This window comes from Pipistrellus kuhlii, unplaced genomic scaffold, assembly GCF_014108245.1.
Source record: "Pipistrellus kuhlii isolate mPipKuh1 unplaced genomic scaffold, mPipKuh1.p scaffold_m20_p_1, whole genome shotgun sequence".
Lineage (NCBI taxonomy): Eukaryota > Metazoa > Chordata > Mammalia > Chiroptera > Vespertilionidae > Pipistrellus > Pipistrellus kuhlii.
Window position 1 is genome coordinate 196,500,440 of NW_023425404.1, and position 17,801 is coordinate 196,518,240.

The 17,801-nt window shown below is 56.8% G+C and overlaps 1 protein-coding gene across 2 annotated transcripts in view; it reads left to right on the forward strand.

Moving 5' to 3' along the window:
* Positions 1–1,552: 1,552 nt before the first annotated feature.
* The window catches only part of STK32B (serine/threonine kinase 32B), a 71,186-nt gene continuing 54,937 nt past the window's right edge, over positions 1,553–17,801 (forward strand). For both annotated transcript variants that reach the window (XM_036426752.2, XM_045574210.1), the window contains exon 1: positions 1,553–1,714. In XM_036426752.2, the coding sequence (XP_036282645.2) occupies positions 1,663–1,714 (52 nt within the window). In that variant the 5' untranslated portion in view covers positions 1,553–1,662. The remainder of the gene's footprint in view (positions 1,715–17,801) is intronic.

Sequence of the window (17,801 nt, forward strand, 5' to 3'; positions counted from 1 at the left end):
ATAGCGGGTGCTGTGCATAGCGGGTGCTGTGCATAGCGGGTGCTGTGGATGGCGGGTGCTGTGGATGGCGGGTGCTGTGGACGGCGGGTGCTGTGGACGGCGGTGGCTGTGGACGGCGGGTGCTGTGGACGGCGGGTGCTGTGCATAGCGGGTGCTGCGGACGGCGGGTGCTGTGGACGGCGGGTGCTGTGGACGGCGGGTGCTGTGGACGGCGGGTGTTGTGGATAGCGGGTGCTGTGCATAGCGGGTGCTGTGGATGGCGGGTGCTGTGGATGGCGGGTGCTGTGGACGGCGGGTGCTGTGGACGGCGGGTGCTGTGGACAGCGGGTGCTGTGCATAGCTGGTGCTGTGGATGGCGGGTGCTGTGGACGGCGGGTGCTGTGGACGGCGGGTGCTGTGGACGGCGGGTGTTGTGGATAGCGGGTGCTGTGCATAGCGGGTGCTGTGCATAGCGGGTGCTGTGCATAGCGGGTGCTGTGGATGGCGGGTGCTGTGGATGGCGGGTGCTGTGGATAGCGGGTGCTGTGCATAGCGGGTGCTGTGCATAGCGGGTGCTGTGGATAAAGCGCTCAGCAGGGCCAGGGAGTGGGGGCGGGCACGGGGGAGAGCAGGTGTCACAAATCGCTGAGGATCTGCAGAGGGCGCCCGGAGGCCCTAGAGGCGGACCCTGCACTCAGCTCGGCGAGGGGGCGAGGGGGGGGCGGCCGCGCCCTCCTCTGAGGCTCCCCCTTACCTTCCCGCTCCGGACTGAGCTCCCCAGGTGTCTGCGCTCCCGGGGGCGCCCCCCCCCAACACACACACACACACTCACACACTCACACACACACACTCACACACACACACACACACTCACACTCACACACACACACACACACACTCACACTCACACACTCACACTTACACACACACACTCACACTCACACACTCACACTCACACACTCACACACACTCACACTCACACTCACACACTTACACACACACACTCACACTCACACACTCACACTCACACACACACACTCACACTCACACACTCACACTCACACACTCACACACACACACTCACACACACAACACACACTCACACTCACACACTCACACTCACACACTCACACACACTCACACTCACACTCACACACTTACACACACACACTCACACTCACACACACACACTCACACACACACACACAGACACTCACACACTCACACACACACAGCTCCCCCCGGCGCCCGCCACGCCCCTCCGGAGGGCGCCAAAGCGGAGCCGCCGCGCCTCCGTGCAGGGGGGAGAGGGGCCGGGTCCCCGTACCCCTCCCCGCCCGCCGCCCGCAGCTGCCGCGGGGCGGGAGCCGGTGCCGCAGGCGCTCAGCCCGGGCCGGGGAGGGGGCGTGGCGGGCGGGTCCCCGCCCCTCGCGGCTCGGCCCGGACCGCTCGGCGCCGGTGCAGCCTGGCTGGGCGCTCCCCGCACCGGCCCGGCACCCCGAGTCCGCCCCCGGCGCCCCCCGGAGCACCCCGCGCCACCCTGGAGCACCCCGCGCCCCCCCGGAGCACCCAGCACCCCGCGCCCCCCCGGAGCACCCCGCACCCCCCGGAGCACCCCGCGCCCCGCACCCCCCGGAGCACCCCGCGCCCCGCGCCCGCCGGGCATGTAGCGGCGCCGGGACGATGGGCGGGACCCACGCCCGCCAGCCCGCCGCCTCGGACCCGGGCGAGGAAGGTAAGGGGCGCCGCCCCGCCCCCCACGCCTCGGCGGGTCCTCCCCCACCCCCTGTCCCCGGCCTCCCCCTCCCCCGGCGCGGGGCTTCCGCCCGGCAGCCCCTGGGTATCCCGGCCCTGAGGGGCGGTCCGGAGGGGCACCCGAAGCCCGTCCTGGGAGGTCCGTCCGGCTGTGGCCTGGCCGCCGGGTCCGGGTCCGTGTCCGGGGGTGGGGTGCGGTGGGGGGGTGGGGTGCGGTGGGGGGTGGGGTGCGGTGGGGTGAGGTGGTGGGTGGGGGAGTGGGGTGAGGTGGTGGGTGCGGTGGGGTGGGGTGAGGTGGTGGGTGGAGGTGGTGGGTAGGGGTGGGGTTCGGTGGGTGGGGGGTAGGGGGTGAGGTGGTGGGTGGGGGAGTGGGGTGAGGGGAGTGGGTGGAGGTGGTGGGTGGAGGTGGTGGGTGGGGGTGGGGTTCAGTGGGTGGGGGGTGGGGGGTGAGGTGGTGGGTGGAGGTGGTGGTGGGGAGCCGGGTCGCCTTCAGAGCCCAGGCTGGAGGGGCGGCAGGGGCGTGTTGCCCGGGAGGCGTGTGCCCAGGGCCGGGCAGCGTCTGCATGGCCAGCTGTCCGCCCGGTCCGCCCAGGGAACTCACCCTGGTCAGTGCGGGGCTCCGGGGAGACACCCCACTGGGGAGGGGGCGCTGGCGAAGGGGGCGCCGGGGGAGGGGGAGGGGACGTTGGGGAGAGGACTCTGGGGGAGGGACGCTGGGGGAGGGGGAGGGGGTGCTGGGGGAGAGGGAGGGGACGTTGGGGGAGGGGCGCTGGGGGAAGGGGCGCTGGGGGAGGGGCGGTGCTGGGGGAGGGGGTGCTGGCAGAAGGGGCGCTGGCAGAGGGGGCGCTGGGGGAGGGGGCGCTGGGGGAGGAGGGGTGCTGGCAGAGGGGGCGCTGGGGGAGGGGGCGCTGGGGGAGGGGGTGGGCTCACACCTCACCTAACTCCAGGGGGTCCTTGCAGCCAGGAGCCCAGAGCTCTGTATCTGGACTGGCAGAACCCCATCTCCTGGCTGTGTGTCCCTGGGCAGCTTGCTTAACCTCTCTGGGACCTTAGTCTCCACCTCTGAGAGGAGGATCAGGATGCCCCTGGCTGCTCTACGGTGGTGGGTAACGGTGTGGGAGGCGTCTGTAAGCCCATGGCACAGGGCTGTTCACTGCGTGGTCATGTTAGCTCTGCCTCCAAGCGGGGGTGTGTGTGTGTGTGTGTGTGTGTGTGTGTGTGTGTGTGTTTCCTACTGCGCGGTCTCCACCGCGACCCAGGGTGCCAGCCCGTGCAGCAGCCCTGGGAGCGGAACATCTCTCCCCTTCCCGGAGCAGGGAAAGGGGTGTCCTACGCGCCTCTCCCAGGGGCAGGCGGGCTGTGAGGCTGGCGTCAGCACCCCAGGCGCAGGCTGGGTGCCCTCCCGGTTCCCAGAGCGGCCAGGGCTGGGGGGGGCAGTCAGTCAGGTGCTGGCCCGACAGCTTCCTTCCCAGGGACCCATCACCCCGATGGGAGTTCAGGCCCATTTGGATCTCTCTCTTCTTTCTTTCTTTCTTTCTTTCTTTCTTTCTTTCTTTCTTTCTTTCTTTCTTCTTCCTTCCTTCCTTCCTTCCTTCCTTCCTTCCTTCCTTCCTTCTTCCTTCCTTCCTTCTTTCCTTCCTTCCTCTTTCCTTCTCCCTTCCCTTCCCTTCCCTTTCCCTTCCCTTTCCTTCCCTTTCCCTTCTTTCCTTTCTTTCTTTCTTTCTTTCTTTCTTTCTTTCTTTCTTTCTTTCTTTCTTTCTTTCTTTCTGTATTTTATTGATGTTTTACAGAGAGGAAGGGAGAGGGATAGAGAGCTAGAAACATCGATGAGAGAAAAACACCGACCAGCTGCCTCCTGCACAGCTCCCACCAGGGATGTGCCCTCAAGCAAAGTACATGCCCTTGACCAGAATCGAACCCGGGACCTTCCAGTCTACAGGCCGATGCTCTATCCACTGAGCCAAACCAGTTCCGGTCATTCAGTTCTTTCTCCGAGGAGGTTCTGGCATAGGGGCACTCAGGACTCATGCCCGTGCCTCCGGGCAGTGCGTGGGGCCAGTGCCAGCATGGGGACCCCGTGAGGCCCAGCCCTTCCTGGCTCCTTAGGGTGGAGCACGGAGAGGCGGGGAGCAGGGGCAGGCGGGGATCCAGGGACAGACGGAGGGGGGGTGGCCGAGGCTCTGTGTGTCCCGGGAAGAATTAGGACACTATGGCAGCTGGACTCTTCCTCAGCCCCATCCACACTGACCCTAAACTTGACACGGAAGTCAGTGAAGGTGACCCTGATCCCAGCATGCGGAGGTCTGCCCTGCTATGGGACAGCGGCCAGGGAGGGATGGCCCGGGAGCACTCTGTCCTGAGCGAGGACACTCGTTCCTTGACAGCTGGGGGAAGGGGGGGTGCGGATGACGTGGGCCAGGGACTTCCTGTCCTCAGCAGCTGTTCTCCGTCAGTTTTGGGAAGGGGTGTGTGGGTCCCCGCAGGCTGCTGTAACCATGCGGCACCACTGAAGCGGAGGAATCCGTTGGTGGGAGCGGCCTGAGCATCAGCAGTTCGGTTTCTCGCTGTCCCGGAGGCTGGGCCCCAGGCCCAGGTGCCAGCGTGGCCGGTGTCAGGGGGAAGGAACGCTCCCTGGCCTGCGGGGGCCCTCACGTGGTCTCTCCGCTGTGTCCTGAGGAGGTGGAGAGAGATCTCTGGTGCCTCTTCCTCTTCCTTAAAAAACATATATTTTTATTGATTTCAGAGAGGAAAGGAGAGGGTGAGAGATAGAAACACCAGTGATGAGAGAGGATCATTCCACTGACCCGCTGCCTCCTGCACGCCCCCTACTGGGGATCGAGCTTGCAACCTGGGTATGTGCCCTGACTGGGAATCGAACCATGACCTCTTGGTTCCTAGGTTAGTGCTCAACCACGGAGCCATTCCAGCTGGGCTCTTCCTCTTCTTATAAAGAAGCCAGTCCTATCAGATTCGGGCTCACCTTTGACCTCACTGAACATCCGTTATCTCCGTGAAGGCCCGGTTTCCAAATGCAGTCCACTGGGGGCTGGAGTTTCCACACAGGAAGTTGGGGGATCCCGTGCAGCCCATCACAGAATCCTTCTGAACAAAGCACAGATGCACAGGTCACCCCCAACTTTAGGGCTTCCTGGTTCTAGCCTGGGTCAAAGGTCAAGCATTTGGTAATCTTTCATCTTAGCGTCTTTCTCTTTCAGGGCAGAGGAAATTCACCTGCCTTGTATTTACAGCTGTCTCTATCCTTTGTCCCAGGAAATGAGCTTAACGATATTTATTTATTGGCGCCCCAGCTGGTTTGGCTCATTGGATAGAGTGCCGGCCTGTGGACTGAAGGGTCCCGGGTCCAGTTCTGGTCAAGGGCACGTGCCTGGGTTGTGGGCTCCATCCCCAGAAGAGGGCATGCAGAGGGCAGCCCATCAATGATTCTCTCTTCCTTGATCTTTCTCTCTCTCTCTCCCTTTCCCTTTCTCTCTAAAATAAATTTTAAAAAATGTTTTAAAAACTATTTATTGGCAAACTAGTTACAGCTGGCATCACCGACCTTTTGATTTTCCTGCCGTAGTTCCTCATTCCAAAGGGGTCAGGCCCCAAGGTCACACGCCCGCCAGGGCTGGTTGAAATGCAAGGTTGGGACTCTCCCTCCTCCAGGTGCCCGCTGCCGGCCCAGGGAAACATTAACCCACTCGGTTTGGCCAGCGTGTTTCTCAGTCATCTATCTCCCTGTGAGAGTGAAACGCTCTGACTTGTCGCTGGTCACATGGTGGAGACCGCGGCAGTGTTTCCGCACCCACCCTGTGCTGGGCACCGGGGACACGGAGACCATGAAGGCGAACCCCACCCCCAGGGAGCGCCTCATGCCAAGAGGGCCGGGACCATGCAGGGAGCTCAGGGCTGTTCTGGAGGGGCTCCCTCCCCCTGGAGCAGGGAGGCCGTGGGAGAAGACTCCACCTTGGACTTGGCTCTTGTAGGGAAGGCAGGAGTTCCCAGGGAAGGAGGCGCTGGCACAGGGGGGAAGGGTGCTCCAGAGGATGGAACAGAATGTGCGGAGACAGATGGTAAAGAGTAACCATGGCTCACTGGGGAGGCTGTAGGGGCTTAGCACGCCTGCAGGGTGGGGGTGAGGCTGGAGGGCACAGGGGATGAACCCCGAGTGCCGGCTGGCTCTAAAGAGCCCCATGGCCATGTGCTTGGACTGGATCCTATAGGCCCGTGGTTGGCACACTGCGGCTCTCGAGCCACATGCGGCTCTTTGGCCCCTTGAGTGTGGCTCTTCCACACAATGCCACGGTCTGGGCGAGTCTATGTTGAAGAAGTGGTGTTAGAAGAAGTTGAAGTTTAAAAAATGTGGCTCTCCAAAAAAATTTCAGTCATTGTCCTGTTGGTATTTGGCTCTGCTGGCTGATGACTTTGCCAACCCCTGGGATAGGCATTCCGGAGTCCCTGGAGGGTCTCAGCAGGGGCGTGGTGAGGTCCAGGGAGGGACGTGCTCTCCCAGGCTGGAGCCGCAAGGCGTTGAGAATGCAGCGCCTGGTCAGCCAGGACAGACCTTGTTTGTGAGTAACGCAATGCAAGGACAGAGCCGGAAATCTGCCATCTGCATTCTGACGGCAAGAGTTTCGCCCGCATCCTGCTGAGATGAACAGCGAGAGTGACTTACCTCGCACGTACTGCCACAAAGTCTCAGAACCCGCATCTTTAAATCTTCACCCAAGGAGTGAGGATATTTTTTCCACTGGATTTTTTAGAGAGGGGAGGGGCAGAGGGAGAGAGCGAGGGAGGAGAAACATCAGTGTGAGAGAGACAAATTGATCGGTTGCCTTCCACATGCGCCCCAACAAGGGCTGGGGATCGTACCTGCAACCTAGGTACGTGCCCCTGACCAGGAATCGAACCCAAGACCCTCAGGTGTGCAGGCCGATGCTCTGCCACTGAGCCAGGCCGGCCAGGGCCCAGGGTCTGGGTAACTCCAGAGTCTGGGACCCGACCGTGTCCCGTGGGCTGTGTCTGGAGGCCTGTGGGACTGTCTGTCTCTCTCAGACACATGGATGAGCTGGCAGAACGGGCCTGGCCTGCAGACCAGGCTCCCACAGGGATACTTCCTGACAACATGGGATCCTACGTGACCATCTCGGACGCCAGCTTCCAAGCACGCTTGTGGAGCAATCATGTCACAATACAAGGCTCGGGAGCAGACACAAAACCACCGGCCGTTTCACATTCCCGGCAGCACTGCTTTTAGTTGTTTTTCCCCTCAATTCCCTTATCCATGTCTAGACACCTCTGTGTTGTTGCTAATCTTCACCTGAGGATATTTTTTCCATTGATTTTTTAAAAAGAGAATGGAAGGGAGGGAGGGAGAGGGAGAGGGGGGAGAGAGAGAAAAAGAGATGCAAGAAAGACATATTGATTGGTTGCCTTCTGCATGCACCCCAATTGGGCCAGGGTTCCAACATGCAATCCAGTCATGTGCCCTTGACCATGGGCAAATGCTCTAACCACTAGGATACACCAGCCAGGGCCCATATCTAGATGTTTTTATGTAAGTATACACCTACCACTAATAAGATGATTCCTGTTTTTTTTCACTTAGCCTCCTATTTTAAGGAGTTATGTTACGATATCATAAAAATTAACAGTTTAATGAGTTTTAATATTCTATCCAATGAAACTACCACCATTTACTTAAATATTTTCTTATTGTTAGGATGCAGGCTTTCAGTTTTCCATCTTTATAAATAGTTGCATCAAAATTTTATCCATAAAGAATTTCTCTTCCACCCAGCCAGTGAGGCTCAGTGGTGAGCACCGACCTATGAACCAGGAGGTCACAGATCAATTCCCGGTCAGGGCACATGGCCGGGTTGCAGGCTCGATCCCCAGTGTGGGGTGTGCAGGAGGCAGCTAATCAATGATTCTCTCTCATCATTGATGTTTCTCTCTCTTCCTCTCTGAAATCAATACACACATACACACACACACACACACACACATACATTTTTTTAAAAGAGTTTCTCTTTTTTTCAAAGAATACCTGCAGGGAGTGAAATGATTGGGTCAAAAGGATTGAAGACTTCTCAGGACCCAGAAACATGTTGTGAAATTAGGTTCCAAGAGGCTTTTAGCCAACATTGCATCACCGTATGGCCAGAGCCCACATGTGAGGGGTGTCGGTTTAGCATTTCCGCGTACTTTCACTGTAGTGGCAGGAGTAAGAGATATTTAAAAATAAGTGTTTCCCTGGCCAGGTAGCTCATTTGGTTGAGCGTCATCCCATACACTGCTAGCAAAAGGTGGCGGGCTTATCCCTCGGTCAGGACACGTGCTTAAGTTGCAGGTTTGATTCCTCGAAAGGATGTGTGTGTGAGACAACTGTTTGATGTCTCTCTCTCTCTCTCTCTCTCTCTCTCTCTCTCTCTCTCTCTCTCTCTCTCTCTCTCTCTCCCTCTTCCTCTCTCTCTCTCTCTCTCAAAAAACAAACAACAACAAAAAACAATAAAAACATATATCCTGGGATGAGGATTTAAAAAATAAGAACAGAAGGGAAATCTTTCTGGGTAGAAAATAAAAAATACCTCTCACTGTCCCGTTAAAGCTAAAAATAATAGTAAGTGTGGTTTCTGTGTTATTACCGGGCCAGGGAACGCTGCATGGGCTTACAGCATCAGAGTGTCTCCTTAGCCACGGAAAGCCGTTTTCCGGAGCAATAGTCAGCTCCCTAAGGCCATTGCGTGACTCTCCCTGAGGGCGGCCGTGCCTCCAGGACCCAGTCTCTGGGCCTGGGGTCTGCGTCATGTGACCCACACCGTGTGCCGGCTTCGTCAGAACTTTAGGCAAACCCACTCCTGCCCCACCTGGGTGTCCAACATGCACCCCCGGCGACTTGTGGCTAAGGTGGAATCCACCAGAAGCATCGAGAACGCTCAGAGTTGCGTGGAAAACTCAGCTCCCCTGTAGAGCATGTGCCCACAGGTGGGGGCGGGAGCGATGGCTGTGCGGGCGCTGGGTCAGCGGACTCGCTTCCATACTGTGCGAGCCTCGTGCGGATCTAATGCAGATTCTGGGATGTAAGGCTTCGAGGTGAGGAACACACCTTCAAAAGCGCCTTCTGATCTGTCTAGTGTGTGAGGATTAAAAAAAACTGCCCGAGCAAATGGCTCTAAGTCCGTGTGAGATGGTTTAGCAGAAACCAATGGCAGGATTCATCTCTACTTTTCCAAAGGTGCAGAAAACCGGGGTGGATCGGACACGTCTGAGACATGTGGGGTCATCTCTGTCAAGCGAGACGTGTCTGTATGCCGCTGCCTTTTGTTGGTTCTGAGGCTCCATGTTTGGGCGAATCTGAGATGGGGCCGTGGTGTGTGACCACAGCGGGCCACGGGGCATCTGGGATGCTGTTTTCTAGTTCGCCTGCGGTCTATTGTACACGCCCAGCTGACCGGTGACGAGCAGGAATCACATTCCCCGGCTGACAGGCAGCACGTGCCCTCAGGGGCCACACACAATGGTGCGGCTGGTGTGCCAGCATCTGGATGGGATGGAACCGCCTGGCCAGGCCAGCATCCTGCAGGTGCCAACGACCGGAGGCAGCCGATCCACGGTTCTCTCTCATCACTGATGTTTCCATCTCTCTCTCCCTCTCCCTTCCTCTCTGAAATCACTACAAATGCATTGTTTGTTTGTTTGTTTGTTTATAAAAAAAAAGAATAAATCTACAAATACCAGGCAGGTGTGCCATTTTAAAGTTTCTAGTGGTGACATTATATAGGTAAAAAGATATGGATGCACTTAATGGTCCATTTCACTTAACCCAATGTACCAAAAACGATACGGTTCCAATGTGGGAGCAGTGCTGACGTACACAGGCGTTGTGGGGTAGTGAGTGTGTGAGCTCCCAGCATCCTCCCCTGGGCTGACTGCGTTCAGAGAGCCCGCGGGGCCCGTGGCCTTGGCTGCCACGCCGGGCAGCGTGCCTCCGTGTCCGCGCCAGGGTTTAGTGCCTCGGCCCACAGGCTGAGAACCACTAGCGGGTCACCAAGACCATCGGAAAACACAGACATTTACATCACGATTCATAACAGCAGCACAATGACAGCTATGAATTACAGCAACGAAAATAATATTATGGTTGGGGGTCACCACCACACGAGGAGCTGGGTGAAAGGGCTGTGGCCTTAGGAAGGTGGAGAGCCACTGGCTTAGTGTTGCCGCCTCCTTCAGGTTTGACGATTTGCCGATTTGCCGATTTGCCGGTTGGGTGAGCCTAGCACCCATTTATCTCCTGGTTGTTGTGCATCGCATTTCCATTGGCTCATTCCTGCCTCCGTGGCGTGCCGGCCTGGCTTTGGGGGTTTTCCTGCTGGAAGTCTGGCCTGGGGGAGAGAGGGGGCATGTCTGGGGGTCCTGCTCCGCTGGCACAGGGCAGTGGCCGTGGGGTGAGAGGTGACCCTAATAACCGGGACATATTCCTGAATGGCAGCGACTCAGTAATTTATGTCTGTAACCCTGTTTCCCGTGGGCTCCGAGTCCGCGTTCCCGGGTAAAATTCCACTTGGACGTCTGGAAGATTGAACGCCTCACACTCCGACGGCCTCAGCCAAACCTACATGCTGCCCGAAGTCCCTGCTTCCGGGTGCGGGACCACGATCTCGCCAGGAGCCAGAACAGCTCCGTTTTCCTTTGCTTCCAGCTCCTTCAGCCCCACAGATTCTATCAGGCGCCTGGCTGTGCTGATGTTACCCCTAAATAGCTCTCACATCTGCCCCCGTCTTGTCCACCACCCCACCACCAGCTCCAAGCAAGCATATCCCCCCTGCCCCGCCCCCCACCTCTGAACTAACTGTCTCCTGCTCCCTCTCTTGACCTTTCAGCACTTCCTCCACCCAACGTCCGGGATTATGGCTTCACATCGCAGATACCGTCAGGCTAGTCTCGCTCGGAGTTCTTTCTTGGCTCCAGTGCTCCTGTGTCGAGATTAGAGCCCTGATAAGGCCTCCAAGGCCTTTGGTCTGAACCTCCTCCTCTCTGCCCCCCCCCCCCATCTCGTGTTGTCCTCCCCAGCTCGAGTTCAGTGACTCTGTGTGCTTAAAGGTCCAGTGCCGGCACATGGCTGCTCCCCTGTGCCCTGAAGCCACTTCTGTTCTTACAATCCATGTTGTTATGTGCATTCCGAAATCACAGGGTGTTTGTTCCCTTTCCTGTAAGCTGCGTGGGCGGTCCTGCCCCAGGGCCTTAGCACATGCTGTCCCACCTGGCTTGGTTTTCCCCCTCTCTCCTGCTGCAAGCTGTCTTCGACTCCCAGGCGGGTCAACACCCCCGGGGCCTCCTCCGACGGCCTCGCGCCCCTCGTGGCGTGTATCGCGGTGGCAGTTCTGCCTCTCCTCGTGGGAGTGCTCCGTGAATGCCCGGCTCCCCCTGAGCCCCGAGGATCCACAAGGACCGGGCCTGGGGCCGCGTCACAGGCTCTGCCCTCCCTCACAGCTGCTGTCCCGGGGTGTGTGTCGGGAAAGACAGAGAGAAACCACGCTGTCCCCTGGGCAAGGCGCAGGCTCCCTGCTGGAGTCTGACAGGGAGGCCGGGGACCAGCCTGCGCCAGCTATTTCCGGGCACAATTCTACCCGCTGTCACAGTAATGCTGTGAGCGGCGCCGGCTTCATTTCCTCCCAGCACCCTGGGCTCCGCGGTTGACTGGGCTGTCCTGGGTGACAGAATGGGGGTGCTAGGTCTCCCTTCCTTCCCGGTGACTCGGAGCGGCCTTTTCCAGACCCTGAGGCTTGCGTCCCTCCCGCAGAACTGTCTTTCCTGAAGCTGCGAGTTAGCTGCACCGTTATTTACCTGAGGCTACCTCGGGCTTCACTGATTCCACTTTACTACCGCCTCTGACAGGGAACTTTACACCGAGTGGCCAGGTGATGATGATCTCTGAACGCATAATCATCTGGCCACTCAGTGTCTGTCCTATAGAATAGGGGTGTCGAACTCAATCAGAGAAGGGGCCAAAATCTAAAATCCAGCCTAAATCGCGGGCCGAATGGTTTACTGAACAGTCATAAACTGTCATTGTGATGGAAACGCAGCGGAGCGCAGTGATGACGGCGCGGTGCGGGCCACATTGCAAGGCCTGGCGGGACGGATTTGGCCCGCGGGCCTTGTGTTTGACACATGTGCTATAGAATAAAAGGCTAATATGCAAATTGTCCCCTTGCCAGGCAGGCCAGCCAACCTCCCATGTCCCCTCCCCCTAGCCAGGCTGGCTGGACCTCATCCATGCACGAATTCATGCACTGGGCCTCTAATATAAATAGCAGATGCCCCTTGCAGCAAGATGCCTGCAGTAGGGCTTCCTACTGCGGTCTCCCGTACCCACCTGCCTCCCTCCCTTCTCCCCGACCCGCTTGCCTGCTTCTCCACAGCTTCGCTCCCTTCTGCAGCCCTTGGCTTCTTTCAGCGCTGTCTTCAGTCTTCACTCTGGCCTGGATGAGTATGCAAATCAACCCAACCAAGGTGGCGGTTAATTTGCATACTCATCTTTATTGGCTGGTGGGCGTGGCTTCAGGGTGTAGTGAAGGGACGGTCAATTTGCATGTTTCTCTTGCATTAGAGAGGATACTGAGTGGCCAGATTAACATGTGTTCAGAGATCATCATCCTCTGGCCACTCCGTGTACATTGCCAGCTTACGTTGGAACAGACTCCGACGGCTCTGGAGAGGAGGGAAGATGACGCAGGGCGATGCACAGCAGGGGAACGCTGTGGGGGAGACACGTTGCCCCTGGTGGGCCCTTCGTGGCCACCGGCTCCGTGGACGCTCTGCGCGGGGGTTTATACTGAACAGACTGCCGGCGGTGCTGACGGCAGTGGTACGGGTGCGGGTTGGCAGCAGACAGGTGTGCAGGGGGCACCCAGCTCAGCTGTTGGCACCATAGCCCGAAGGTAACGGCAGGTCCCCACAGGAGGAGCCCTACCCTGTCCCCCAGTCCTAGGAGCTGCATCTGATGTTCCTTTAATCCCTCTCTTTCTCCCTCAAACCACATGCAGCCCCGGCTCGGCTTACAGGCCGGATACTGGCCTCTGCCTCCGGGATGCACCAGGCCCCCTGCCCAGGTCCCTCAGGGGACCTCTCGCACGGACGCCCTTGCACAGACCCCGGGTTCCCTGCTGGCCCTGCCATTTATTAGCGGAGCGCACTCAAGTCCATTTCTTCACCCCCTGACCCTCAGTTTCTTCACCTGTAAAGTGGGGAGTACACGGTATTTTCTTCACAGATGGTTGGAGGAGGAGATGAGTTTCCGTGTGTGAAATGCTTGCTGCAGAGTCTGGCACATGTGACCATGTAAGGTTTATTCCATTAAATGGAACTCTGTGGCCGAAGGAGGTCACTTTGCCACAAAGCACAGATTTGGGGGTTAAAAACACGGACTTGGGGTTTCATAGGTTCAAATCCTGACATTTCTACCTATTGTCTGTGTAATGAAGGGTCTTAGGTTCGATTCCCGGTCAAAGGTGTGTACCTCAGTTGCAGGTTCGATCCCCAGCCCTGGTCAGTTCATGTTTCTCTCTCTTTCTCACTCTTCTCTCCCTCCCTTCCATTCTCTCTTAAAGATCACTGGGGGAAATCCTCAGGACAGGGTCATAAAAATAAAGTAAATCCTCAAGAAAGTGAGTGTGCCATAGGTGTTCTTCTTTGGGTATATCTGTGTCTGGGGAGACACTTTTGTCCTTGGTGTGATGCACTGGGGAACACAGAGGCTTATGGACCTTCTCACCACTTGATCCCATGATCAGGCTAGCAGGCAGAAGTGGTTAGGGGCAATCAGGCAGGCAGGCAGCAGGTGAGCAGTTGGGAGCCACAGGTAGTACAGCTCACAGGCAGTACAGCTGGTCAAGTTCAACAGTCACTGTGCGGCAGGATTGTCTGCAGGTCACTGACTTGGTAGAAGGCATTTATCAATTCCATTGAAAGTGTAATTATTTTTAAAGCATCTTTTTTTTAAAATATATTTTATTGATTTTTTACAGAGAGGAAGGGAGAGAGGTAGAGAGCTAGAAATCATCGATGAGAGAGAAACATCGACCAGCTGCCTCTTGCACACCCCTACCAGGGATGTGCCCGCAACCAATGTATATGCCCTTGACTGGAATCGAACCTGGGACCTTTCAGTCCGCAGACCGATGCTCTACCACTGAGCCAAACCGGTTTCAGCTAAAGCATCTTTTTAAACAAAATAAAAAAGTTGCTGTGTGTCGTCCTATATAATAAAAGCCTAATATGCTAAGTGTCCAGTTGTCCAGTCAGCCATTCAACCAATCAAAGTGTAATATGCTAATGATATGGTAAGGCCACTCAACCACTCGCTATGATATGCACTGACCACCAGGGGGCAGTCGACCAGTTGCTATGACATGCACTGATAATCTGGGGGCAGATGCTCTGACTGGTAGGTTAACTTGCTTCTGGGTTCCAGCTGATTGGGACTGAGCTAGACAAGCCAGACACACTCTGGAGCCCTCCTGCATCTCTCCCCAGCCCCAATCATGCACTGGTGGGTCCCTCAGCCTGGCCTGCACCCTCTCACAACCCAGGCTGAGTAACCCCCACCCTGAGTGCATGAATTTCATGCACCAGGCCTCTAGTATTCAATAAGTTACAACATAGGTCCTTATCCCTCCTCTCCAGAGTGTAATTGCTTCATCATCCCCAAGATTCAAAGGGAGCTTAGACACACCTTTCCTGTGTTTACCAGAATTAGGCATTTGCATAGGACAGTGATTTGCATAGGACAGTGATTTGCATAGGACAGTGATTTGCATAGGACAGTGGTTTGCATTGGAATGTGGTTTGCACTGGCATTTTAAGTACTTCTTCCAGGAAATTACAAGAGTCTCTGATCTTTCTGGGGTATCACAGTCTTTTAGATTGAGGTTATAAATCGCTCAGAGCTTCTGTTAACCAATCCCTGTAATTTCTGTGGCATGATGGGGAGGCAGAGAAATAAACCTGTACTGATTTTACTTTTTCTTGGCCAGCAAATACGACACAAGGTCAGGCCCTGGGATGCAAGCTAGCACTGTGGTTTGTGTCGTGTGTGCCTCTGACTTGCCCCTGTGGGCCGGCACTCACTGCCCATCCTTCATCTGGGTTCCCAGTGTTCATTTCTGTGAGACACCATCTGTACATTGCGCTGTGTGCCTTGGATGTAGCCTATCCTATATAATAAAGAGATAATATGCAAATTGACCATCACTCCAACACACAAGATGGCTGCCCCCCTGTGGTCAAAGATGGCCATCCCCATGTGGACACAAGATGACCGCCACAAGATGGCCAGCAGGGGAGGGCAGTTGGTGGTGACCAGGCCTGCAGGGGAGGGCAGTTGGGGGTGACCAGGCCTGCAGGGGAGGGCAGTTATGAGTGACCAGGCCAGCAAAGGAGGGCAGTTAGGGGTATAATAGTTGGACCAGCAGGAGAGCAGTTAGGCATTGATCAGGCTGGCAGAGGAATGGTTAGCACATGTGTCAAACACAAGGCCCGCGGGCCAAATCCGTCCCACCTGGCCTTGCAATGTGGCCCGTACCGCGCTGTCATCACTGCACTCCGCTGCGTTTCCATCACAATGACAGTTTATGACTGTTCAGTAAACCATTCGGCCCGCAATTTAGGCTGGATTTTAGATTTTGGCCCCTTCTCTGATTGAGTTCGACACCCCTAGGTTAGGGGATGATCAGGCTGGCAGGCAGAAGTGGTTAGGGACAATCAGGCAGGCAAGCAGGCAGGCGAGCTGTTGGGAGCCAGCAGTCCTGGATTGTGACAGGGATGTTGGACTGCCAGTTTAGGCCCAATCCCTGAACCGGCAGTTGGACATCCCCTGAGGGGTCGCAGATTGGAGAAGTGCAGGCTAGGCCGAGGTACACCCCCATTTTCCCCCACCCCCATGCACGAATTTTATGCACCAGTCCTCCAGTTTTAGATTTAATTTTGTTTGGTGAATCGGTGGATTCTTTCACTAGTTCCTCAGATCTCTCTTTATGTCTCATTGGCCCCTTTCACTTCCTGGGGCTGGAGAAGTGGCCATTGCTCATGGCCTTGTTGGGGCGTCTGTGTGTGTGTCACTGCGCTGTGACCGGACCTGCCTCTGTGGAGAAGACACGCCCAGCCTGTGTGTCTCCCCCAGAGTGCCCCCCCCCAGCTCCTGGGAAACAGGGAGACGGGTGCACCCTGGCCAGCCAGCAGGAGGGGACGGACTCGGGGAACTGAGGGCACGGAGCATTTCGCAGGCTCGCAAAGAATGACGTTCACAGGGCGTTTTTAACAGCATAAAAATAACTACAAATAAAAATCACATTCACGGCAAGATTCTCAGGATGAAAACGAAAATCAGATACTCAAGATGCTCACAGAGCTGTGCTCGCAGAAGGGACTGCTGAGGGCCGGAGTTAGGTGTCTATTTTCTATTCCTTTCACGGTTTTGTTTTCAACATTTTTTTTTTTAACGCCGAGAACAAATTACTTCCTTTGTTGGGAGAAATGGCTTGTGCGGAAAAAATGGAAGGGTGCTTATCTGCAGGATGGATTCAGTTCACTCCGTTCTCCGGTTTCATCGATCGTATGGCTAAGTCCAGCCGCAGGCCAGAGCCTCCTGGGGTGTTGTTGCTGCAGAGGCCGCCTCGGTCCTGCCCCAGAGGAGACCGTGCATCGCTGATCGGTAGGCCCAGCACTCCGCATTCCCATCTTCAGGCGACGGGTGAGGTGGCAAAGGGCTATGGCACCATTTACGGCAGCGCAAGTGGCGAGAAAAGCACAAACGGTGTCTGAGTTCTCCCTGGGTGTCCGCTCAGCGTGTTCCCGAATGTTCCTGCTTCACAGGAGCTCCCCATAGTTCTCTGTGAGCAGGTGTGTCTGTGGCCCGATGAAGTGTCAGCTAGGGAACCTTTGCCACTGGGGCACCAGCTGAGGCCACAGGCCGATCGTGCTCCGGCCGATGTCTGCCTCTGGCATTTACTCGTTGGGACAGTTTACTTCAGTCCCTAGGCCAGTGGTCGGCAAACTGCGGCTCTCCAGCCCCATGCGGCTCTTTGGCCCCTTGAGTGTGGCTCTTCCACAGAATACCACGGCCCCGGGCGAGTCTATGTTGAAGAAGTGGCGCTAGAAGAAGTTTAAGTTTAAAAAATGTGGCTCTCCAAAGAAATGTCCATCGTTGTGCTGTTGTTGATATTTGGCTCTGCGGACTGAGGAGTTTGCCGACCGCTGTCTAGGCCTTTGTGTCCTGGCCTAGAGCGTGGGGATGGTATCATGCGACAGGAATCAGATGTGATTATTAGACATGTTGGCACCATTCCCGGCCCAGGTGTTACCTGCTCTTACCATTTTTTTTTTAATCCTCTCCCGAGGTTATGTTTCTTTATTGATTTTAGCCAGAGAAGAAGGAGAGAGAGAGAAACATCTATCGGTTGCCTCCTGTGTGTGCCAGGGCCAGGGATGGGAATGGATGGAACTGGCAACCTTGTGGTGTGTGGACGGCGCTCCAACCAACGGAGCCACCGGCCAGGGCCCCGCTGTGGGCATCTTTGACCCGGGGAGACACGCAGCATCTTTGGTAGCGTACTGCGGGCCCCGAGAGGCCCGCTGGGAGCCAGGAGTGGGACTTTATTTCAGCGGCACCCCCCTACGCCACCGCCCCAGGATTGAGTACCAGCTCCTTCCCGCGCACCAGCGCTCCGGGGACACGCCCTGGGGATGAGCTCTGGGTGGTTGTAAGGAAGCACAGACCGGTCAAGGGCACCTTGGCCACGTGCAGAATGGACATCAGCAGGACCCGAGCGGAGACTCCGAGAACATGCAGGGAAGGTTAGGACCCGCTCCTTAGATCTCTGTAAATGAACCCCGGTTCTGCAGAAACCCCCGGAGTACTTACAGACTCAAGAAAAACAGCGGCTCTCGGTCCAGCTCACCCAGCCCTCTCCCACGCCCGCCCTGAGCAATGGCCTTGGAGCCATCAGCCCCGTTCCCAACCCCTGCGCCCCAGGACCCAGCCGTCTGCCCGCTCCTGCAAGAGG